This window comes from Hibiscus syriacus, unplaced genomic scaffold (genome assembly GCF_006381635.1).
Source record: "Hibiscus syriacus cultivar Baekdansim isolate YM2019G1 unplaced genomic scaffold, ASM638163v2 tig00110388_pilon, whole genome shotgun sequence".
Lineage (NCBI taxonomy): Eukaryota > Viridiplantae > Streptophyta > Magnoliopsida > Malvales > Malvaceae > Hibiscus > Hibiscus syriacus.
In genome coordinates, this window is record NW_024062718.1 from 1,627,392 (window position 1) to 1,653,935 (window position 26,544).

Sequence of the window (26,544 nt, forward strand, 5' to 3'; positions counted from 1 at the left end):
ATTTACCAAACTTTGAAAACCATTTTTTCAAAGTTGGTTACCAAACTTGAAAACCATTTTAATACTTTCAACACTACCAACCCCATTAAAATACCTTTAACACAAAGCATTGTTCACGACAAAATCACAACCCAAAGAAAACAATTTACGAATGTATTATATATATAAAGAATACAAGCCATGCATGTCATAAAAAAAGGAAGTCAAGCTGAAGCCATTCCATACAAAAGCTTGGTTTTGGTATTGCATTTCTTGCTGCCATGGTGTTTTCATGTTTTGCTTGGTTTATTCAGTTTCTTGAGAAATCTCGGTTTTTATTTTTTATTTTTTATGATGATGGTGATTAAATTCAAAGATGGAAAAGAGAGAAGTTGGGGGTTTGTGTTGTAAAAAGTGAGTGAAAAGGGCATAGTAAAGAAATGATAAAAAAGTTATTTAACCTTTTGTACATAGGGGTATATGTGTCAAAGAGCATTTACAGAGGTTCAGGCTATTAATATAATGTGTCACGTTAGCATTTTGTTACCCCGTTATTAACGGCGAGTGGTCGATTTGTTATAAATCAATAATATTAGTGATCATTTTGTAACTTTTGAAACTTTAATAGATAAAAAGAAAACTTACTCAAACATTAATGATCATTTGTGTAGTTTACCCTATTTTCAAATTTATCTAACACATTGCATAAACTGCATAAGATATCATTCAACTTTAGCTTGATATATTATTTATAACATTAAACTTTTAATAATATCAATTAAAATATTAAATTTTTATTCTAATTTTAATTATATTATTGAGCACTTAACTAATATCTAATGGTATATTTGAAATTATGATAAAATTTCAATTATAAATAATATAATGTTTAGAACTGAGTGATATCTGATATAATTTATCTTAATTTATTTTATTCTTTAGGAGGTGTCCAACTTACACTTTACAAAACATGACAGTACCATTTAAAATTAAGGGTGAAATTAAATTTGAGCGTTTAATGAAATGTTTGCTAATCGTTTGTTTATTAGTTTATTGAATTAAATGAACGATTATGAATAAAATTTTATATTCATTTAATAAGCGAACGAACACGAAAGTAAGTGTGTTTGATTCGTTTATGTTCATGAACAAGCTCATTATAAGCTCATTTATTGACTCATTTATAAAGTTGTTTATTTGATTCTCCTTTTTCTTTTTCTTTTTATACATTTTAAATATTGGTAGAAGTAAAAACTAATTGAATAAAGATAATTTTGAAGTTTCAACTGTGAAGTTTAAGGGGATTAAATGCTAGTGGCGTAACTTTAATATTTTTTGAATATATAAACAATTATGTGTCGTGAACCCTAAATGAATATATTGACAACCATTAAACGAATAAATTCATAAATTTTAAACGAACATGTTCACAAACACTAAACGAACCGAACATGAACATCTTTAAAAAGAAAAACACATGAACACGAACATGATACTAAATTAAAAAAACACAAACACAATATTAAATTAAACGAACATGAACACTTCTGAAAATAAATAAACATACACAATAACAACCTTTTTTATTCAAACCCGATTCATTTACACTCATATTTAAAATACTAAAATTTTTCTCGAGGTGGAGACTATTTTTTTTGTATAAGAAGATTTAAATTAGATTCCAATAGCGTCAAGTTCAATTTCATTCTTGACAAATTCAGGCTCGTCGTAGTAAAACCAAGACGGGTTATCCCTCGACAAAGTCCAGTAAGCTAATGAATGCGCGACTCTATTGTCTCTATTAATGAAAGAAATTTTAAAATTCGGATGACAACTTAGAGACTCACGAACTTAATAGAGAGCCAATCCGATCACGAGCAGGTCATCTTGCCTTTTGTCAAGCGATTGACCATAGATAATGCATCGTCTTTGGTACACACATTGGTCCAACCATTTTCGATGGAGAGGCGATTTCCATGGGTGAAAGCAACTGCTTCAGTCGATTCAGAATTCTGAGGGGGGTCGAAGCTTCAACAAAATTTTCCAAAAAGGCACCGTCGATATTAATCTTTATACATCTCACACTCGGTCGGGTCCAGCGAGGCTTTCTATTAACAGGCCTTTGAGTAATCGGTCTGACTGATCCAGTGTTAGCCTCCAAAAAATCAGCCACAAGGAATGCACCGGAAGAAGCAACATCTCGATCAGTTTGCCATTCCGTGTCATGTAACCACCTGTTTCACCGAGACCAGATTGACCAAATCAATGTGATCAGTTTTGCAAGCCCTTTTAATCATTAGAGTTGGCCACTTCTTCAATCCAAGCTTTACACGAGCTGGCTTGGGAGTCAATGATCGAACTAGGAAGTCCAGAGAGAGGCAAGAACTGGAAAAGGGGGAGTGTTTAAGAGCGTGAAGCACGGTCTCCACCTCTCTATTACACAGAGGGCCAATATCACCGCCCAAATTAGCTGTTTTGAGTTTCTCTCCCGTTGGGAGCGCGTTATGGCATATCTGCCATCCGAAGATTTTGATTTTTGGTAGGGTAGGAAATTTGAAGAGCTTCCTCCATATAGTTGAACTGTCACGATCAGTTCCAGCTTGCATGAGAAGCCAGTTATAGCCAGATTTGGTAGTGTAGATTCCGGTATTGTGGTGTTCCCATATTAAAACATCATCATCGCAGGGGGAAATAATAGAGCCCAGAATGTTGTTAGCATCCTCTTCTTGGAACATCGATCGGACTTTTGCAGTATCCCACCTGAGGGTATCCGGCACCATAAGGTCCGTGCAACGCAGGGAGCGATCAGGGTTTTCCATATAAACTGAGGAGAACAAAACCGACTTCGAACCTCCCCATTTATCCAGGTGAATTCGAGCTTAGCCGTTCCTTCCAATTCTCCAGAAAAAATCCAGATGAAAGGTAATATATTATATTGATGAAGGACTAAGCACGATTGTAACATTGTAATTAGACCATAGTTATTAATGTCTTCTTTTAATAATTTATTTAAGTATTCTTAAAATGATTGAAATAAATATTTTAAATTCTAAAATGCTGTTATTTGTGGTAAGTCTTACAAATATAAAAAATAATACAATAACTTTTTTTTTTTTTTTACAATTCTTAATGCTAATCGATCAAATAAGTACTTTAACCAACTGATCAAATATATTTATTCAAAATCAACACAATAACTGCAATAAAAGATTATAAACAAATAAATATTACAGTCTTTAATATATGATACCAAATGTACATGTCTAAAATATAAGTAAAAAATAGGTATTTTTAGATTATATGATAATATTTTTATATATTTTTAGTTTAGGAAGATACATTATGTCAAAAATAAAGTGTAATTATTAATACTACCCTCATTGTATCAAATCAAATACTATTTGAAAATATAAATTATTGATCAATAATACTTTTTAAAATCAAAATAAAATAATATAACTTCAAGAATCAAGATATTATATTCAACACGACGTCGTACGATAGGAGTATTTGATGTTAAGCCCAGAACGCAGAGGCAGTGGTACCGGCCTGTCAAAGCCCATACAAGCCAACCGAGTTATATTAGTCTTCGGTTCTTATTTTAAGGGTTTATGCTCAATAATTCATTAATTGTAAAATTATAATATATCTCAACTCCTTTGATTCTCAGCAAAAGGAATCCACTCAAAGAAAGATTTATTTACTCTTTTCTAAATACCGCTAGAAAATTTCAGGAAAAAATAATGGGGAAGAAGATGCTGAATTTGGAAGAACAGCGCAAGATACTGAACTTGTTGAATTCGTCATCTGAGCAAAAATCAATCGAAGAAACCGTCTCTGAATTATTCACCAATTCCAAGCTCCGTCATTTCAATGTCTGCTATTCTCTTTCTATTTTATTGCAGGTCAGGCTTCTCATCCTTTCTTTTTTCATGAACATTTCTCTCTCTCTCTCTCTCTCTAGGGTTTTAGGGTTTTCAGATTTGAATTTCAGTTTTCACTAATACGCTTTATTACGACTTTTAGGCTTCATTGGAGAATTTTGTTCTAGCCGTTGAGAAATTGTTTTTTTTTTATTTTAAATCTTTCATTTAAATTTAAAACGCTGCCAAACTACTGTAAAATTTGTATGCATAGTTGTATTGATTTTGTGTTGGAATTCTGTATTATAGTGTTAGATTATGGTACTAGAGAATCTGAACTTGAAAATTGGATTAATCAAGTAGGAGTTATATGGTTAGCAGATAGAATGCTTATTGTCCTTGGTAATCTTTATGAATAGTTCTGATCTGTGTTAGAATGCTCTTTTCCCCTTGTAATCTTTATAACATGTTTAGATCCGTGGCTCTATGTAGTCGAGTTTGTTTTATTTATTCGACAAATGAATTTTTCCTCTGCTAATGAGTTCAATAATTGTGAACATTCAATCATTTATTTTTTCATCCTAATATTTATTGGCTTCAGCATTCGTCTAATTTGTTTTCATGCCCTCTTTTTAGGACTGGTTTCAAAGAGGAAGGAAATGGTTTAGGGGTGGTTTTATGGGCGCCAAAATCTTGTTGGTAACCCATGCACTATTCTAGTTTATAGGAGTGATTTTCCTTACCATTAGAAACACCTTGGAATCCTCTAGTCTAAGCATAGTGCAGGCTTAAGATAGATAGAACTCTAGACCTTCGTTTTATTAAACCATTAGTTGTTTTCTGTAAGCCAGGTTGTCTTTTCCTAAGGATAAGCATAGGGTATAATCATCCAGGATTACCTCCTGTTGGAGGTACATGCTCTCCTTTTAGCATTTGGTTCTGCCACAATGCAAAGCTGCATACTAGATTAGATTTGTTATATTTGATCAAGAATTATAATAGCTCTTCACAAAGTAGGGATGTCCTAAAAATATGTTCAGATTGATTACTATCTAACTGGAGTTTGGATTGTCCCAGGACAAAATGATGCTCACTTCTACTGAACGATTGGTTGCATTCGCTATTATTCAGTGAAGCTATTCCTCTCAGAAGTACGCTGCAAACCCATTTATTTTCTTTCTTTTAAATGTAAGCCAGTTTTCTTTTTCCTTGTTATGTTTCATGTTAACAAGATCAGCAAATGTTTCTCTTTATATGTTTTCAAATGCTCAATTTACCATGTATAGTTTTGCTTATTTAGTTAACAAAAACCATATACTTCTATGTGTATATGGAGGCAAACATGCTAGTCTGATTTAGAGCAATCTATTTGATTGTGCTTTCTTTTGAAGAGTTGAAATTTTGGGCCTTTGGATGCAACTATTCTATCATATTAGTGCATCTATGATAGCCAAAGAGGTTTTCTTCTTTGTTAATGTGGAAGAATATAGTATCATCTTTAAAAAAATCCTCAACTTGCGTCACTTGTATTGTTCTAATATTTTAAGGTACTAAATTCTCTTGTTGTGTTGCTTCCAAGAGAATTAAAAGAAAGCAGAATGTACAGAATTAGTAGTTTCATCTTGCCATTGTCAATGATATTTTACTGTCTTTTCTCCATCTGATCTCCTTTATTTTCACCTAATGCTTACATGACTTTAGCAATCATGTACTGCTCGTTTCTATTTTCTGTAATAGAATTGTTTCTATTTATTGTCTTGTGGATATTGCAGGCTGCGTGTGATGATGGGGCTGAAAATATTAGAGGGCATTTCTTCTCCAATTGTTCAGCTCTAGCAACTGCAACAGTAGTAAAGAGGTTTTATCCCCCCCCCATTTGTAAGAAGCTGGGAAATCAACTGCATTCTCTTGGACTCATATTCATGTTGGAAAAGTTTCTATCAGCAGCTAAGAAAAGGAGATTTGAACTCTTTTAGGAATATATATATGTAGTGCATAAGAGGGTAAAATGGAATCTATCAAAGGGAAAGTCACTTTGGACTCCCCTTCCTAGCTTTTTTTCTTCTTCATTTTGACAGTTTGTTGAGCATGGGTATACCAAACATGTCAGAATTTTAGTTCTAATAAATGTATGCATTTGTTGTAATTTGTTATTGCGTTCTGTCCCTTGGATGGATATTAGTTTTATTTTGTTAGGAGTTTACCATGTGATCATTGGTCCCTCTGGTTTTCCCTTAGGTTGGATGAATTCTTTTTAATGTCTAGCTGATTATAGTTACTTATTTAAATATGACATTGCTATTGAATTTTGTCTTGCAGTTTCTTAAACAGTCTGCTTCAGATTACATCAAGAATTTTGATCCTTCATCCCAAGTAAGTTTGTCATGTATTTACAACCTTTTCCAATGTTGAGTTCCTGTTTAGGTTAAGTTTTAATTCTTCTACCTTGTGGATGTAGACTTTCTCGATGTAATTATGTTTTAGACGAAAGAACCCTCGTTGATCTTTTCTTGTTGACTAGGGGGTGCGTAAGGGTAACTTACAATTGTATTTTTTGGAAAACAATTTGAAAGAAAATAATAAGATTTTCGAGAGAGTCTATCCAGAACCATACACTTGCTTATTACAAAACACTGCAGTTAAAAATCTGTTGGCAAATCCTGATGTTCCTTGTAGTTGTGATTCAAATTCAGCAGAGTATGTCTTGGGATTTTTGGCTGTTGTTGTTGCTTTAAAAAAATGGTGTTCCATATATGATGATCTATTATAGTTTCATGTAATATTTTTCTCATTAGATTGGATTTTCAACCTGGGGCCAAATCTAAACATGATCTGGGGACAGAGATGAATCCTTAAGTGGATTGATATCGAATTTGTCTTTGGAGGGGTTAATTCCTCATTGGATCAAACCTGTTCTACCTAGGTTCCCAGTGGATAAGGAGGTAAAAGCATTTTTTTCAGGGGCTGTTATTTAATTGATTAATGGAAATCATCTTTTTTACCATCATCAAATTTTCATGAGCTTCAATGGGATCAAGGGATGTGTGCTGATACTAGAAGAGGAGCAGCAATGAGAGACTTAATTGCAAAAGCTTTGAAGGGAGCACTGGCCCCTAACCAACAAGAGGTTCCATACCCTTCAACATGATATTTACACATCATTTTGATCTAGAATGTGATGATCTGCTTTTATTTGCATTGAGTGATTAGTTCACTGGGACTGCTGCTAATAACTATCAATTAATTAAACATTCATGATGCCTCTGGTTTCACAATAAAAGCTACATTCTAGAAATGCTCAAGTTTTCAAATGAGCTAATATTCAAAAACTTCATTGCTGAAGCTTAATAACTCTGACCTTATAAAAAATAAGGGCAATTAAATAAATGTTGGTATGGTTAGTCTGATAAAGATCAATTATAAGAACAGAAGCCCAAATTAGGACCTAATACTTGGTAAGATGGTTATTGTAGAATATAACCTTTGATTCAATGCAGTTGAAGCCTTCATCTTGCAGATGAGGTCCCCTTTTTTGGAAGGTAAATGTAGTCCCTTTAAGACAAATTAGTGGTAGAATAGATTGCATCTTTTGGTGGCTAATTGGGTACATAATTACGTGACTAGAATGTGTTGATTCCGTTTATGTGGCATAAGTCTGTAATACAAAAAGAAAATATTAAAAACTAAACATTGGCAAAACTAATTGCTATTTACAACCATGCAACACTATATTTGCCTTGTGGTCCTTAAATGTCCTATTTTAGTTGCTCTGAGTGATGATGTTAAGCTTGATATATATTGGATAGGCATGGTTGTCATTGGTGGCAGTGGAAACAAACAAAATTTGAGAGAAGTGAGAAACAGTATTTCTGAACATTGATTGCCGAACTCTTTTGATTAATTTTCAAATTAAATCAATCATAGTTAATTATTATTTATTTGGTTAACCTTGTACTATCATAAGTAATTAACCTCTTTACCACAATTGCAGAACGAATGCCTCTATATAGGGCCTGATTCAGATTGGTTAAAATTAGAATACTATAGGTTAACTGATTCTTTAGAAAAAGAAAAAGAAAAAAAGCAAGCTGAATGAAACCGTTTTCAAGCCTACTTGATTGCATGTGTATCAGCGTGTTCTATTTGTTACTGGTCTGCCTTGTTTACACCAGATTAATAAGATACTGTTTAATTGAATCGTTATAAATGTTTAATGCAACATTGAATATATAGATCAAGATATTAGATGTTTGGGGTTCTGTTGTTGGTTTATTGAATCACTTTGAATAATGTAGTTGGTATTCTATAAATAAATTTTAAATAGTAAGCAAAGGCGATATAGTCTTTGGATGTAGATGTGGGTTAAAATATGGTTACCTGGTATAGTGGCAGCTTGTTAAAAATGGCTCCCTTGGAAAGTACATAATGGAAACGTGCAACCAAATGATACGCATCATGTAGAGCAATGTCTATCCCAGAATTTGCATTGAGTTTGTCTTATGAAAAAATGCCTTTGTATAATTGCATCTTGCTATTTTCTGAATCCTAGTTTCCTTTGTATTTGGACAACTTATGATTTGTGGCTGGAAGCAAACTGAGATATTCTTTTTTCTGTTCAGCAAGTCGCGGTGGAGCTGACTAATGACCCCAAGCTTGTCTACCACTGTGGATTGACTCCAAGGAAGTTACCTGTATGTTATTTAAGAATTTTACGGTTTGGCTTGTAACTTTAGTGTATGTTATTTAAGAATTTTACAGTTTGGCTTGTTACTATAGTGTAATGCCGTCTAAACATTCAACCTGCTTAATTTCAGGAATTGGTGGAAAACAATCCGCTTATTGCTGTTGAGGTTCTGACGAAGTTAATTAATTCTCCTGAAATCGCCGGTATGTATTTGGTGTACATGTCAATTTACTATTCAATATACTGCAATCAACATTTTCTTCTAACATGTGCAGTTTCTTTTTCTGCCAATGAGCACCCAGGTATTTTACAGTTCTTGTTAACATGGACATGAGTCTACACTCCATGGAAGTTGTGAACAGGCTCACAACTGCAGTTGAACTTCCAAAGGAATTTGTACGTATGTACATAACAAATTGCATATCTTCCTGCGAGAACATCAAGGTACTTCCCATATACATACATATATATATATATTATTTTTCTTGTGTTTGTTCTTTTCCCTGACTGGTGTTTGGATATGTGTGGCATGCTTTATGATTGAAGATGAAAAAACTCATTTAGAACTTGTGTCATGCACTTGTGTTGAGTTGTGGAATTGATAAGATTGGTGACTTTGAGATAGACACGCATGTTTTACTACCTAATGAAACCGTATGCTTTTTCGAGCTGAAGAAAAAGGGGCTTCAGAGATGTAAACAGACTTGGTCTATTCCAAATTTTGGCATGCAATTCATTGTCGATCTTCCTTTAAACAAGGTTTAGGGCATCATCACTTGTTAGTATGATGTTTCCCCATTTCAGGATAAGTACATGCAGAGCAGACTTGTGCGACTTGTATGTGTTTTCTTACAGAGTTTAATCAGAAACAGAATAATCGATGGTAAGAATAGAGTTTAATCTGAATCTATGATTTCATCTTAATTACCACCTACATTTGAATATGCGTTGGCAGCAATTTGGATGTATGTTAATTGGAGTGGTTTTTGGTAATTGTAGTTAAGGATCTGTTTATCGAAGTTCAAGCCTTCTGCATCGAGTTTTCAAGGATTCGAGAAGCAGCAGGTTTGTTTAGGCTTTTGAAAGCTTTAGAATAGAAGTCGTGGCGTTCAACTCTCTATGACAATAGCCAATCCTAAAGAGTTGTAGATAATAACTTTGTGGTGTTTTAAGAGGGAATAATTCAAGGTGGCAAATGACAACGTTGATTCAACTTCTGATGTTTGATTGGGAGGAATACTTAAACCGTACCCTCTTTAAACTACCTTTTGTTTATATTATTATTACTATCATTAAGCATGCAAGAAAGATACTTTAAAAGAAGAAGAAAGGTGTTTGCTCATCTTATATCAATGTTATTTCTTCAAATTAATAAAAGGGTTTGATCCCAGACCCATAGTATAGGGTATGTGTACACGTGTTTTATAAAACATTTTAGACTTCTATTTCTCGCATATAAAAGCTAAGCTTCAATAAGATGAAAATTTAGCCTTTTAATTTACTTAATGATTGTTAATCACTGCTATCACAGGCTTTAGGTCTCTTCTCAAGTTATTGCTACCCAAAGGAAGGACAAATATGAAAACTACTTTGTTTTCATTTTTAGGAAAACTTAAAAACAAAAACGATAAAGCGAAGTCATCATCACCACTTTAATTGTAAAATATATAGCCTTCTATCACACCAACAGCACATTTCCTAGCAACCAAGTTAAATGGCTACCAGTACCACTAACAACTTTGCATACACAGAGACAAGAAAAAGTATACAAATAAATGAACACATTGTTTATATTTGAGGGAAGGTTGAACGTTTATGATGTTTTGCTTCAAATATGTTTGCCCTGAGATGATACAAAATTGCTTGTATAAATGTCTGATGTATTCTACGAAATAGGCAGTATACAGGCTCACACACAGATATTGAGCAAGAGAGCCTTACCCCATGACTCTTTGGTACAACACACATGTGCCGAAGACCGAGTTTGCGGAAGAGAGCTGCTGCTTTAGTGAGTGCATTGGTCTCAACCACCGTGTGCGGTGATGTGTTAATGATAGGATGGAGATCAACATACATATCCATTTCCTCCTCTTTGATGTATAGATCCTCTAGTTTGTGTCCCTTTCTTGGCAAAGTCTAATTCGGCAATTTTGTGTAAAATCTCGTTTTGTGCCAGTACCCTGTCTCCTGAAAAAACCTTCCCCTTAAGCTAAACAAGCAAATGGGATCTTAGTACAAGGCCGCACAACTCAGTGGCATCTGAAAAAGGCGGTTCATCAATCACAGGGAACCCATTGTGCCCTGTGCTTCTCAGAGCATGTAATATGTTTCCCACCCTTCGACACCGGAAAAGGTGATCAAAGGACCAATAACAACGTCCCACGCAACTAAATGTTTCATGTAATGTTCCGGATGAGCCTCCATGTATGGCAATCCTTTAAGTTTTACAATTTGGTCATAGACGCCCTTGTTGAACATGTCACCCATGGTTTTTGAGATGAGGAGAACCAACATGACAAGTGGAAGCACCAATAAATCATTAGTGAGCTCAAGCAGTACAACACATAGGGAAACTGTCATTCTCACAGTGCCACCAAGAAAAGAAGCAGCACCGAGGAGGGAAAAGAGACCAACATCAAGTTTAGAGATTGGTTCAAATAGTTACCAACGAGACGGCCGTAGCAACATCCAGCCTATATGGCAGGGATGAAGAGCCCCAAGGGGATAGCTATGCCATAAGTGATAATGCCAAGGAAGTAAACAGCACCAAAGAAGATGAAAAGAGAATAGAGGTGAAATACTTTTGCTGTATTGGTACTCAGTAGGTTACGAATAGCATTGTCATTTGTGTTTAGAAACAGTGAGGCCAGGTCATTGTAATGACCAGGTGGGCACGGGAGCTCTTGTAGTTGCCAGATACATCGGTGTTGGGGCAACTTGTAGATACAATGTCTGGGCAGGGGACGCACGTAGCTAACCATGGCAAGCCGTAAGAGCAGATTGATGTTAACAGGGAAATCATAATAACAAGTACGATCTTGACAGCAGCTCCTCTTCTGAGGAAACAGGGAATCACTAAGCTGTAGGATTTATTATCAGATGAAAACAAGGATAAAAACTGCTATTTGCAGAAGTTTTTATCAGTGTTAATCGAATCAGTGATAATTCACCAGTAAAGATCATTGAAGCAGACGTATTACTAACGATAGCGAAACCTATCAACTACTTATACATGGAAATTTCAAGATTCATGATTGAGTGTGTTACATACTCATTAATGATGCTGTAGGTGCGAAGAACCTTATCCACCAGGTAGTTATATAGGCTTCCTAGGAAGCCTCCAATAACCCCTAGAAGAATCACAGCCAGTGTATCTGGAGCACTATATACAACTTTGGCTGCACTGATATCATACATAATCAGTCCTTCCCCAAACAATCCACAATTTCCAGTAGAGCAGAGTTCTATGAAACCTCTCAAAGCTATAGCAACTACTGCAGTTGTGAAGAAGGTTCTCCAAAGAAGAGCACTCCTCCACAATTTCCAGTAGAGCAGAGTTCTATGAAACCTCTCAAAACTATAGCAACTACTGTAGTTGTGAAGAAGGTTCTCCAAAGAAGAGCACCCCACCTGTAGACAAGCAACGGAAAAAATATAGATCAGGAAATCAGGATGAAGTCATCAAATATTTCAGGCACTATTTCAAAGATCATTATGGTTACACACTTTCCAGTTTGCACCTGCACATAATGTCCCATACCAGACTACCAAACAATCAGCAAAATTACCACAATATGATGCTTTTTACCTCGTTTAGTAGAATGAGGTGTTTCAAGACTTTCCATTGAACAAATAAAATGAAAAATTTTACAGCCTCATTATCATGGTTTCTAGTAAATGTGATGGATTACCTGACAAGCCATGCATAAAAATCTACCAGCATTTAATAGTCTGCAAATCAAAACAAGGATAAAGGGAAAAGAAAGAATAACGGTGGGACTGTAACACAAAAGCCCATTTGTTCACGAACGAATATGGTGGCGGTGAAGGGGAAGGTACCATGAAGCTACCTCTTCAAGAGCAAAGAGGACACCACCAACTGGAGCACGAAAAGCAGCAGCCACACCAGCAGCGGCTCCACAAGTTATCAAGTCTCTCCTGTCTCGATCATTTTTGAAATATCTAAGCCATCTACAAGTCAAACCGTATTTACGTGAACCTCCTTGCCCAATTGAAGAAGCTATGCAAGAACCTGTGTGAACCATTGGCCCTTCTTTGCCAACAACAAATCCAGCAGCTACACCAAAAATTGAACAAAAAATCTGCCATATATAAAACAATAAAGTTAAAGTTATATTATCAACTAGAAAAACAGTTTCAATCACCAGACAATAACATAGAAGCGGTTTGCCCTGGCTTTCCTAGATTATATTTTTGTACGGAAATAGAAGCAAATGGAGTAAACAGACAAAAGAACCTTCTGAAATATTGATTTACACTAAAAAGGCTATTCACCTTTACAAAAAGAGTACTTGGAGCCAGTATTGAATAAGCATCCACACCATTGAGGTATGCTTTCACTTCAGGAATACCGAACCCGCCGCTGATGGAGCAATAAAAGCACAAATAACCTCAGCTGATCCTGCAAGGCCTAAATTGCAGCCAGCGTATGCTAGAAAAGCCTAGTAATATCTGCACTGAATCATTATCATGTCTAAGTTAATATAAGGGTTCTACGCCAAGAGCGCGCTTTGTTCCCTCGACAAATTTGGCTAAGCCAACAAGCGCAGGCGCTTGCCTTAAAATGTTACAGGCAATAGAATAGCTGGCTTACTTGTTCTTCACCATGAGCTCTGCGGTGAGCAGACTTGAACCCAGCAATATTCTGAACTGCTATATTGTTAAAAATGCCAACCAGGCAGTGCTTAGGCCTATAATGAGTGCAAATGCCCACTTCAGCAGAACATACTGAAATACTTGGATCTTCCTCCTCGACCGCCAGTCCTGGTTGACTAATTCATTTTCTGTAATCCTATTTACACACAACAGATATATGAGACAATGGCTTAGTTGCTCAGAGTTAATACTAAACGAGGGATAGACACAAAATTTTATTTTAGGGGTGAACTTATAAAATTTTAGATGACAGAAAACAAATCTTCAATAGAAAATACTCAAAAAAAAATCTAAATGATACGAGGAATTGAAATTTTCAATGAACGATTGCTTAGAAACTAAAATTATTAGAAACTAAACGAAGAAATTTCTGGGGGCAGGGTTTGCTTACTCATAATCAAGTCTCTCGACAGGGCAAACATTGGCGCCCACAATAGCTATCTGGGATGTGGTGTCACTCTCTTAATCAAAAGAGGCCTACTGTAATTCCTCTCCCCAACTTCGCTTTCAATGTCAATCTCGACATCCACAATACCATCACTATTATACATAATAACTTTTGTGAGTTTGAACCTTTTCGGGTTCTCACTCGGTGGCTCGATGTCAGCCTCGCTCGGTGGGTTGCAAAAGTTACACCACCTTGATCTACTTTCCTCTTCTCCGCCCGAGCAATTCTTGTCGGTGGTAATTACCTCCGGAACGTCCCTAAATAAGTTTTAACCGTCCCGAATTCGATTAGCCGTATCTATCACCGTGGCACGTCTCCAGTACATATTCCGACCGTCCCCGTATCGTCCTCGTGCCCGAAACATATCAGATACTTGAAACGGCCTCCTTTGCCGTCCCCGTGCTTCATAGATAAACATGGATAATCCTTATTCCTAAAAACAAATTTTATATAATTTATGATAAAAAAAATAAAAACATATAAACGTAAGAAAAATATATCATTTTATTTTTATATATATTTGAAAAAAATGTATTTTAATGAAAATGGGATAATAGGTAGTTTTTATGTATGGATAAATGTTTTAGAAGCAATTAAAAAAATTATATAAAAGTTGACAAGACATAAGTACTCACGTTATGCACAGTTCCATTTATGAGTTGATCGAACAAAATTTATACACAGTGAGCTGAGATGATCTAGTTCCATGTATTCTCTATTGAAGAAGGAAGACAAATGAAGAATTCTCAACAAACTTGAGCTTCAACCAGCTTCGAACCAATCAACCAAATCATCGCCACAGGAACAGATGCATAGTTTTATATTAGTGACAATTTATAAAATTTTAGTAAGGAAAAACAATTTTTTAATAAAAATAAATAAAAATATATGCAAAACATATAGAAATTTAAAATTTTTATCCCCACTACTCTCACTCGATCCATCCTTGATCACCAGCTTCCGGCACCAATAGAGAATAATAACCAAAGTTGAACATATGAGGTGCACTAACGAGCAATTCAATTCCATACCAACCTTAAATTCTGATTTTAGAATTGTCTCAAATTAAAGTGCATATTGAATGTTTTGAAAGTATAAACGCAATATTAAAATTGTTTTTAAAATATAGGGAGCAACGATGTCATTAACGGTAAAATAAGTTAAAGAAAGTAAATAAAAGAAAATTAAGGAAATTAGAACAACAAATTCCTTCTAAATTGGGCTTGGGTTCGAGGGTGCGCAGGGTGTCAGAGAAGGAAATCTCCGGTCTCCTTATCTGTTTGTTTTAGCTTGCCTGGAACTCCGTTGTTTATTTGATCCGGAAGGAGAGGAATGCGGGAAATTTTCAGGGAAAGCAAATGCGTGAGTAGGATTTGATTGTTCGGGTTAAGGAGGGTGCCGTTGGAGGCTGCGGGGGAAGAATGTTAGCAAGATCAACTCTGCTAATAGGGTTTTGTGTACTGAATGGGGATAAGATTGATTGTTTTGTTGGGGTTGCCTGGTGCACTTGTATAGATTTGGGGATTGCTATTGTTTTGTCTTAATTGTTTGTACGTTAGTTTTATTTGTAAATGATTGCTATTTCTGGATAAAAAACTGGGCTTGGGATGGATCGGGTAATTTGGTTTAATGAACAAAGTTCAGCCCTACGCATTTAAAGGAAATAGCCTTTTCTATTATTTACAGAGGAACGACACCGGTTACTCGCTCCATTTAAACCGTAAATAACAACCCTAAACATTACAATTGCGAGCTTCCTTTTTTCCTCCTTAAAACTCAGCTCCTTTATCCTCTGGTTTAAGGCGGCCGCTGCGAAATCTGCCACCGGTGACCTTTTTCTTTCATCGGACTGTTTCTCATTTTTGTTTTTCCCCCTTAACTTTGCGGGGAACACAAAAGTAAAATAAAAATCGAGGAAGAAGGAAGAAACTAAAAACAATGGCACAGCAAGCAGTGCAGAAGAACACGTTGTACGTGGGAGGGCTAGCGGAGGAAGTGAATGAAGCAATCCTCCATGCCGCTTTCATCCCTTTTGGAGACATAAAGGACGTCAAGACCCCATTAGATCAGGCCACTCAGAAGCACCGCTCCTTTGGCTTCGTTACTTTCTTGGAGAAAGAGGATGCCGCCGCTGCCATGGACAACATGGATGGAGCTGAGCTCTATGGTCGAGTCCTCACCGTCAATTACGCCCTCCCTGAGCGGATCAAGGGTGGCGAGCAGGGCTGGGCTGCTCAACCTAGTATGTCCTTTGATCCCTTAGCTTTTCTTTCTTTTATCTCGATTTACTTATCTTTCTATGCGATTGAAAAGTTATTTCTATGGGGTGGTTGGGTTCAGCTTCTAGCTTTGCCACTGGGTTGAACAGTTACGATTATGTTTTTGGAAACTTAGGGTTTAACCGGAGAATTTATTGGGATGATTTGCAATGCGAATGGCTTTTGATCCTTGAAATATGCTCAATTTGAACTTGTGGGTGCATTATGCAAAAAGAGTCCGATAGGGATGTTGGGTTTATCTGAATATATTTTGGGTCTTAAAGATGGAAAATTTATTACTCCGAATGTTGTATTTCTGGTATCCGTAGTTAAGATAACCCTTCCGATCAACAACTTAAAGGAATTTGTTTGAGTAAACTATACTATGTGATCATTTAACTATGAATAGATTTCAATCTGATCAAGTTACATGCATTAACATTTTGCAGAGGAGCTGACGTAGTTAACAAAATTGGTATACCTACGTATATGTAGTTTACCTTTTTGTTTTAAATGAGAAGTTCCTCCTGATTGGTTTCATACATGCCTTAAGACTAATATGTTTCCTTGACATGATAATTATATGGTTAGGAAACGTGATTCTGTGCTGTAGACAGTGTTAACAGACTCTTTGTTTTTTTGAAGTACTTTGTTCAACACCTATGTCGGGCATATGTCCTTTTATGGGACTCTCTACTTTTTTTACGAGTACTTTGTTTGATGCCTATGTTGGGAATATGTTCATTTATGGGAATAGGGGAATGATCCTCCAAATCTATGGAGAAACTTAGAACAAAAATTGATCATATTCATGTCAGCCATGTACTGAATTTGACACTCATCCCCTAGTCTGGATAATTCAGGTCCTAGACTTTACATGATTGTTTTGGCTTATGATAGAGTTTGTTTTGTGCCTTTGATACAACATATTCAATCGTTTTTCGTTAAATATTTGCTTCCTGTTCTATGACCAATTAATTGCAAATTTTGTCTTGGCCATTTACTTCAGATTAACCCCCTTTCCTTTTTGTACAAAATGCAGTTTGGGCTGATGCCGACACATGGTTTGAGCGGCAACAACAAGAAGAAGAAATGCAGCGCCTTCAGGCAGAGAACCAGGCTGCAATGCGTGCTGCAGAGGAGTTGCATAGGAAGAAATTGGCAGAGGAACGACAAGGGGAGAAAGAGGACGACTCAGAGATGAAGGATGATCCAATGGCAAGGGCTGAAGCCGAAGTTTTGAATCAGGGTTAACTAGTTTCTTTGCTATTAAATTGAGCAATCAATACTTTAAGAAAAACATTAAGGTTGTCATTTAGGTTAACCAACCTTGATGCAATCCTCAAGTCCAAGGCCTTAGGCATGCTTTGGCCGGCCCCTGCTACGGGGTATATACTCGACTCCTAATCTTTTTGTTTGTCTAAAATGGTGGTTTATAAGGTTAGTGGACTTAAAAATGTTGTGTTTAACTTGGAATTTCTTCAAACTAATCGTATATTGTAATATGTCAAAACTGGATTTTAGGAACTTAGTTGTACCCAATCATATCACGTGTATATATAGACGGTTAAGTTGGACTATCACATCAAAATTGAAATGATTAAAGAAGATACTATTAATCAAAATAAGACTTATTTAAGGTAAGTTATACCGTACGACGGTTTTAATATACGGTTAAGAAATGTGTAACGGTTTTATTATTTTTTTTAAAAAATCGGTAAATATTACCGGAAACATTATGATTTCTACCCAAAACATTATTGAGCGCTTTACCGAGATATGGAATAGTGATATGAAATTTGTAAAAATATATAAAATATATTACAATTAAATAAAGTTTATATTTTAAGACTTAATTTTTAATTTTATAGCAAGTGCTTACAAGAAATTTTGAAAAAAAAAATGTATAATTTGGAGAAGAAATTCCAACTGCCTAAACAGCAGTGAAAACATAATATACATCTTAAAATTCTTGATGATCATTTTTCATTCATACTTTGTTATCCAGACAAATATTTCATCTCATCCTAATCTTACAAGCCACAACTACACTGACCAACCTAACTATTGATATCTAATCTCATAAAAAAAATCAGGCAAATGTAGCTCTTAACTATTGATATCCTAACACACTCCAAACTTGGTAACCCAATAAATATACAGTACAAAAACAACAGCAAACGAGCTCACAACAGAATCCTCTACAGCCCAAAATCATCACTTGCTGTCTGGAATACTCGTTGAATCGATCAATCAGGTAAAATTTGCTCACCATCTGCATCTGCTTCAGTCTCAACCTTGGGTTTTGATGGAGCTTGTCCAGGAGCTTGCTTCTTCTTAATCCCGCTTACTATGTCATCGATCCTTAGAAGCATGCAAGCTGCTTCTATGGCCGTCTTAAAAGTTGTGCCTTCAATTGTATGCATCCCATATCTGGCCAAAAACCAAACATCATGTTTGATATTACTTACTACATTCAAATATGATCATTGCAAAAAGAGAATTGAGACGATCAAATTATCCGTCCTTTTTCTCTAACTAATTGTAAAGAAAAGAGAATGGAAACACAAGGGTTGTTAATTAAATCAAAAACCAATTGGATGACATGCATTTTCATGTTAAATATACCTTGCGCTCTTTCATGTCAGCAATAGCACCGGTGTTCCCATCTATGCCAATCCATGCATTTTCACCATTTGCATGCTATAAATCACGGGTAGAGGATACAGAAACAGAAAGGATAAGGGTTTCTTCAAAAGCATAAACTGTACTCTAGAAACATTCATACCTTTCGTTGCAGGGCAGTCATGGATCGAATCACATTAACCCCACAATTCTGTGCCAAAGTACGTGGTATCGCTTCAAAAGCAATGGCGGCAGCTTCATACGGCCATTGTCACATATCCAGTGAATATAAAGAAAAAGAAAACAAGCTGGCATTGATGTAACATATCTAACAGGGTTGCAAGTATATATTCAAATATCAAAACACCAAATCATGTAAATCAATTAATCAAGTTCTTCATTAGTGCATCAAGTACCTTTTCTATGCCTTCAACAGATGAACTCTTCTGCTTCAAAGTGGCAGAAACTGTCAACTCTGTAGCACCACCACCAGGAACAAGTTTTGGATTCTTGATAATGTTTCTTGCCACAGACATGGCATCCAGTAATTAAAACATACCTCAGAACTTTGACCTGAATAAAGAAAACAAGCTTCAGAACTTAATTCCATGTAACAAACTGAAGTTGCAACCAAATCAGTTACCTGCAAACTTCTTTCCACCTCATTCAAGAGATCCTTACTAGCACCTCTTAGAAGAACTGTACATGCTTTTGGATCTTTGCGATCAACAATGAATGCAAAGAACTCATCCCCAATTTTTTTAACCTCAAACAGTCCAGCTCCAGTACCAACATCAGATTCCTGCAATTCATCAGGTCGATTCACAATAACAGCTCCGGATGCCTTGGCAATTCTATTGTTGTCTGTCTTTCTCACCCTCCTAATTGCACTTACACCATCCTTGCTAAGATAATGGCATGCCAAATCACTATGTCCTTTTTCTGTAATCACAAGGTCTGGTTTAAATTTCAGAATCTGCATGCAAAGGTTCTCAATGTATTTTCTTCCATTTTCAACAGAACTTCCCAATCTTCTTCCCTAACCAACTCTGCATTTGTTTGGCTCTCCCCTTTCTTATACTCAAGGGGACAATCAAGGAGAATAATACGTGGATTGACAATCTTTCTTTTCATTTTCCCAGGTGCAACTACATCTTTATTGATCATCACTCCCTTGAGCACTTAGAATCTTCCAATTGTCCACCGGGTACTTTCTCTACTTTAATGTACTTTCTAATGTCAACTTCTCGCAGCCCTTGGCCAAGGACAAGTCCGACAGTTGTAGTTGCATCAATTGCCAAATCCTAAAAGTTAAACAATCAAGTAGCTGAAAAAGTATGATACAGGTGTGGAAGTTCATCGTTATCACTTCTATTTTGAATAAAATCAAATGATTATGAAAAGTGAGAAAATGCTTTGCACAAAATATAAATGATTGCTAAAGAGAACTTCCGCGCTATATTGCAGCAAAACTGAAGAAAATATAAAGTAAGAAACTGAGTTGATGAACAGCAATTTTCATTTATTCAGATGTGATATGTAAAAAAGCCATTGCACAAGCTAGCCTGTCATGCTCTTGTTTTAGTAGGGATATTGTCTTGGACAGTTTCAATCACTAGATGCATAGTATCAGAGTTAAGTGAAACCTAATAAACAGCATATGAATAAAAACAAAATAAAAAGGGGGGAAATGAAAGAAGACGAGTAATCTAGACAGACACATCATTTTTTTACTGGAACAAAAATGGCAATAAAGATTGTTATTTATTTATTAATTTTTTTATATATAAATTACATTTAAAAACAGCTTAACGGACACTATCTATGTTATAACAATTATTATACTTGTGTCAACATGACAGTGAATTTGGGTGCAGAATACCGGTTAGTAACTTAAATATGTTTAAAACATTGGATGAATTACTTAGCTTGTTTTTTGTTAATTTGATTTTTTTGTCGCAACATATGCAATAGCATAGTGAAGGAAGTAGTGGAAGGAAAATCTCAGAATCTTTGGGAATCTGTGGCTTAAATGATTGCATAAAAAATCTTCACAAATCACCCTCAGATATCTGCTGTTCGCGTGTAAGTTCAGAAGCCTCATGCTGCTGTTCAGGGTTCTATCGACTACCTTGGAGTTGAAGATTTAAGAGCATTGATGCTTCTAACTGACCTTCGACATATATATATATCATGATTCATGTATACATATAAATTATAGAACGATGTATAATATAACGAAACAAATTGGGTTGGGAGGGCCGCATTCGCCTATGCAGTACGTGATCTGGATTAGTTAATCAATAAATCAAATACCGATGGTTATACCCAAAAAAGTTGATACTCAAAATTAACTACGTTCAAATATTATTGAAAAATAAAATATGCTTAAACCCCTTCCATCTCAAACTAAGCTTAATTAAATTATTACTTCCATCTGGATTTTAAAAATTGTATGTAAGTTAATTACTTTCTTACTACCTTCTTCCCCTGTATTTAGACACACACACATATATATAAGATGAACAAGGGAAATACTTTCTATTACTGCAATTGGAGAATAGGGGGGCATAACACGTTTCAAAGTGCTGCTGTTGCAGTTGCTGCTGCTGCTGGGCGTCCTTTGTCCGCCTGACTCAATCATTTGATATTGAACGTTCGTACCCTTCACATTTATAATGCTCGAACCTGAATCTTCAAATTATAGTAATAATTTATTTACCACCGATTCCATTTGATTCATACCTAATTTAAGTTCAATTAAAACCGCAGTTCAAATAATTGTTAATAAAAAGATAATAAATAATTATAAATATTTGACTAAATTTCCATCTTTCCTACTAATGTTTTAAAAATAATGATTTATAAAATCTATCATTCACTATTAACAATAAATAACGAAAAATTAATATGACACATCACATTGACTGTCCTTTGACTCTATAAAAAGAATTTATTTTTTCACACAATAAATGTTTATTTATATCATTATCGATAACTCTCCTCTCCTGGAAAATATTTGGATTGCATACTATTCTTTTCTTGGTGACTTATCATTTATGGTTTCCCTATCGAATCTTAAACCATCTCACGGGGACTGTCATCGGATTCAACGCTGTCAACTGCAACTTTTGATTATAATTTATATGTGAGTGGTCACAATATAATCTCATGATAGACGCAATAATTAAAATAAAGTCTACTTATTTTATTTATGAAGCTCTAATATCTTTTCTCGGAGGCGAGCCAATTTATACAAGTAGACTGTTGAACTGGTAGAGATTGATTAGTGCTAATCTTTCAGCCATTCAACATAAAAACAAAATGCAACAAACCATAACAGACTCAATGACAAACATTAATAGACCTTAATGACTCTCTAAACATATTTAGACCAGCTGAGGCTCTCTGTCTCACGCTTACAATGCATTTAGTTTAGTCCCATCTAGTGGAGATCCTGGTCATGAGTCCGTCCTTGGTGTGCAGGATAATGGATATGGCCGGAACAACAGGAGTTTCTTCCGATACATGAATGCGATAGTTGTAAACTATAGAAGATACCACAGCTTTCATCAGAACAATCGCCATTTCCTTCCCTAAACACGCCCTTGGCCCTGCACCGAAACATGGGAATTTGTACGATGGCTCACGTTTAATCTCTCCTCGCTCGTTAATCCATCTTTCAGGCTTGAACTCCAAGCAATCTTTTCCCCACACCTAAATTAATTTGATGTCATTGCTTACATCAATTTAGTTTTGATGTCATTGCTTACATCAATTTAGTTATGTGAAAATTAAGTATTTTTTTCATTTTTAATTTCAATGGTTTAGATTATTTAGTGCTTATTTTAATGAGTGGTTTTGATTGTTTATTGTAACCTATAAATACCCTACTTGTATTTGAGTTTTATCATCCAACAATCAAAGCTTAAATATAAGCATTTGAAAGCTTTCTTAAGAGTTCTTCCCTTTTGCAATTTTGTGAGATTATTCTAAAGAGTTTTTCTTCTTCTCAATCAATTAGAGTTTTTACTCTATTTTGATTCTACAGCTCACGTTTAATCTCTCCTCGCTCGTTAATCCATCTTTCAGGCTTGAACTCCAAGCAATCTTCTCCCCACACCGACTTCATCCTTCCCATTGAATACAAATTAAACAAGATTTTCATATTCGGATGAACCGGATGCCCACTTGGAAGCACATCGGGTTCGAGTGGTTCCTTGTGATTGAAAGGAATAGGTGGATACATCCTTAATGCCTCGCACAATGCTTCATGTAGATAAACCAAATCCTTCACCTCCTCAACATCGAAAAACCGCCTTTTTTGGGTTTCCTCTACTGATATTCTTGATTGAAGCTCTTCTATGATCTTGTTCTCTACTATAGGATGCCGCGACACAAGCCAAATGATCAAGTGAGAGCAGAACCGAATGTGTCCCTCCCTGCATCCATCATAGTCAAAATGGTGTCTCTCAACAACTTATCATCTTGCTTGAAACCACTTGATTTCTCTTCAGTCATGTATGGTGTTAAGAGATCGACGCCATCTTCGTTGTTCATCTTGCTCAGTTCTTCCCTTTTTCGACTTAGCCATTATATCATCGAGAACTTCCCACGCCTTTCTATACTGTCGTTCTTGTCCCATGTTCAACCACTTTTGCAACTTAATAAAGCATTCCGGCCTGACATGCCGATAAAATATCGCTTCCGTAGCATCATCCACAACCTCGGAGAAAAGAACTCGAGGCGATTCGAGCGCAAGGCATGAAGGATCATAGCCAGTTACCAGGATGCAAACAGAATCAAGAGTGAACCTTTGGAAAATATCTTCCAAGTTCATGACCAAGCCTTGTTTAGCAGCATGCTCGATGACAGGAATAAGCCCATTTTCCACCTTAGCTCGAGTAGTCCTCAACAAATATTTATGAAACAGATGATGTTTGATGGATGCTTGAGCAATTACCCTTTGTTTTTTCCACAAATCCATGTCCACGTTGACAATCCCATCTCCCAAGATGTCAAATATCTTCTTATATTCAGGTCCTTTGGGAAAGTTACTGAAGTTGGAACTCAATATGTAGTGAATATTGGCAGGGTCACAAGTGATCACCATGATCATATTAGCAAACCAAGGGCCTTCAAGAACACAAGTGCCCCGACATCTTTCGAGAGTCTTAGTGCACCAGTCGTGGACCCGATGAATGTTGAGAAGAAGTTCGGGCATCATCCCAACAAACGGGAAACTCTTTGGAGACGGCCCATCATTGTTTCTCCAGCGGTACAGAAACAGAAAGCAAAAGAGGGCCACCAAAACTTCAAGAAAAATGACTAATGCTATGAAATTGCGAAGTTTTGATTTAGTTTTTTTATTCTTTTAAAAAAATTCAAGTATAAACTCAAGGAAGCTTGAAAGTTCCTTGTTCTTAATTCAATTCACCATCTTATAGTTGGGATCATCTAAACCCACCCAATTTAATACGAAAACATATAATTTGTTTCCAACAGTTCATTCTTATTTGCTGTTGATGTTTTACCTTGTATATAACATATTAAAAAGTGTTAAAATGAATATTCTAAAACTTTGAGGTATATTATTTATTGGTAAAATTAGAGTTTTGAATAATAAATTATAGGTTTGTATTCTACCTCTTGAGGTCTTTAAAAGGATGTATAATATGCTCAAAATAATTATGTGATGAATGAGAAATTAATATTCAAAATAAATTACTTGCAAATGTTGTTGAGAAAAAAATAGTGCTTAAAGTACTTCAATCCCACATGGTTGGGTGTAGAGTTTGAAATCTGTTTATAAGCTATAACCAATTAGACGGTTAATTAATTTGCAAGTCATGAGGCTCTCTTGTCCATCGGCATAAGGATGAAAGATAACTAGGGTTGGAAGCACACTTGCACAACGTGAAATATTTTTGTTTTTTTTAATTGGAAAGTGAAATTTAAATCGATGATTTAAATATGAATAGTTCTAAGATTTAAATATGAATAGTTCTAAAATACATAGATCTCGATATATCCCTTAAAACAAGTGATTGGATATCGAGCAATGTAGAGTCAAGCAATAAAACTCAATAATGATCAAGAGCAGACATCTTTGTCATTCGATCAGCCACCACGTTAGATTCTCATGTGATTCTAAGAAGCTTCGTAAATCAGGCTTGATTTCAAATAGTAGAGATGATTTTCACTCGATGGAGAGGACTGAGGTCTGCACTCGGGGCAATGACTAAGTTCACGGCTTTTGTACAATACTATTGCACTTAGAGTCATTCAAACTAGTGGGTCCATGCCACTTGTTGACCAATGTAGAGACTCTACAGCTCCGCTTGAAGAGGTGTGATGATGGTGATAGATTTCTGAAATCCGACGATCCAACCACCATCGTTAGAGTGAAACACGCCTCTAATAGAGTCAAAACCAATTATAGATGACATCGAGGCATCAGTGTTCAAGCAGATCCAATCTTATGAAGGTGAGGACCACGTAAAGGACTTCATTCAGTGAAAGTGACGAGCGACAATCTTGGAGGAAAGGCTTGCAAAGTGGAGAGTCCAAACAGAACTAAGGCGGATGGCGTTAGATAGAGGTGAACAAGAGTCGGTGAAGATAAACTCATTGCATCGCTTCCAGATCTGCCACAATAAAGAAGAAAAGAGGAGATCCCAAGGCATATTATTATGAGTAGCATTAGACACATTACATAAATTATCATCAAGCCATTTGTCAATGAAGCAATCAAAGAAATCAGTGGCTCGATCGGTGGGAGTAAGGGATTGCCACAAGCCTCAGGTCGTGTAACAATTACAAATGACGTGTAGAGTTGTCTCACAACCATGATTGCAGATTGGGAACATAGGATCTGACATGAAACCATGTTGGTCATCAAGCGTTGTCGAAGAGCAAGCCAAAGAAATAATCTTATTCTTTAAGGAACTGAGAGGGTCTATATTGACGACCAAAGGTAATTACGAGCATCCCAAGAGTTTTTTCACCAATTTTTCATAAGTTGAACCAACACTGAAGGTGTGGGTGGATCCCCAACGCCATACGCAGACGTCATAGTCATTGTTCAAGTTTTTTTTTTTTTTTTTTTTGGGGGGGGGGAATGCCCATGATGTGAACGATAGCTTTTTGAGTAAGGAGAGAAGAGAGATGATTGATGTCCCAATTCGTTTCAGCGGTAACTAGATCATATACTTGCAGTGAAAAATCAATGGTTGATGTGGGTGCCGCTCAAAGTCGTAAAGGGCCACGGGACGCGACCCAGAGACCATTCCAAAAGCTAACTGAGTTGCCATCATCAATTAACCATAAAATGTTATCACGAAGTCCCACAAATGACTAAGAGCTCACCAAAGAAGTGAGCAAGCAGGGTGGGCGATGGAGCGGTGGTAGCGTCCGTTCATTTTATACTTTTGGCGTTGGGCCGCTACCTAGTAGGAGTTTGGTTGTGTAATCAAGGCATGAATAATATTAAGCATAAAAGCAGAGCTGTGCTCATATGATCAATGAATGTCGAGGCCTCCTCTGCTAAGAGATTGGCAGATAGTTTTTCAATTGACCAGGATGGTTTGTTATTCATTGAGCTAGAGCCTCAGATGAATCGATGGATGATTTTGTCAATGTTAGAACATATACTCGCGGGAAGTCGGGCTGTCTGCATGAAATAGATTGGTATAGTCACGAGCACCGACTTAGCAAGGTGATACAACCTACCAATGATAAGAAATGATAAGTCCAACCATTAAGCTTAGCATGAATCCTATCGAGAAGGAA

General features: G+C 36.0%; 1 protein-coding gene and 4 pseudogenes across 1 annotated transcript; 2 read left to right on the forward strand and 3 right to left on the reverse strand.

Moving 5' to 3' along the window:
- Positions 1–3,596: 3,596 nt before the first annotated feature.
- On the forward strand, positions 3,597–9,776 carry LOC120122930 (annotated as a pseudogene).
- A 538-nt stretch (positions 9,777–10,314) lies between these two features.
- Positions 10,315–13,244, reverse strand: LOC120123082 (annotated as a pseudogene).
- A 2,368-nt stretch (positions 13,245–15,612) lies between these two features.
- On the forward strand, positions 15,613–17,418 carry LOC120122973 (peptidyl-prolyl cis-trans isomerase E-like). Its single transcript, XM_039141996.1, has 2 exons — positions 15,613–16,112; positions 17,171–17,418. The coding sequence occupies exons 1-2, from the start codon at positions 15,809–15,811 to the stop codon at positions 17,380–17,382; spliced, it is 516 nt and encodes a 171-aa protein (XP_038997927.1). The 5' UTR covers positions 15,613–15,808; the 3' UTR covers positions 17,383–17,418.
- Positions 17,419–18,295: 877 nt separating this feature from the next.
- LOC120123083 lies at positions 18,296–21,397 on the reverse strand (annotated as a pseudogene).
- A 785-nt stretch (positions 21,398–22,182) lies between these two features.
- On the reverse strand, positions 22,183–25,150 carry LOC120123084 (annotated as a pseudogene).
- Positions 25,151–26,544: the final 1,394 nt, after the last annotated feature.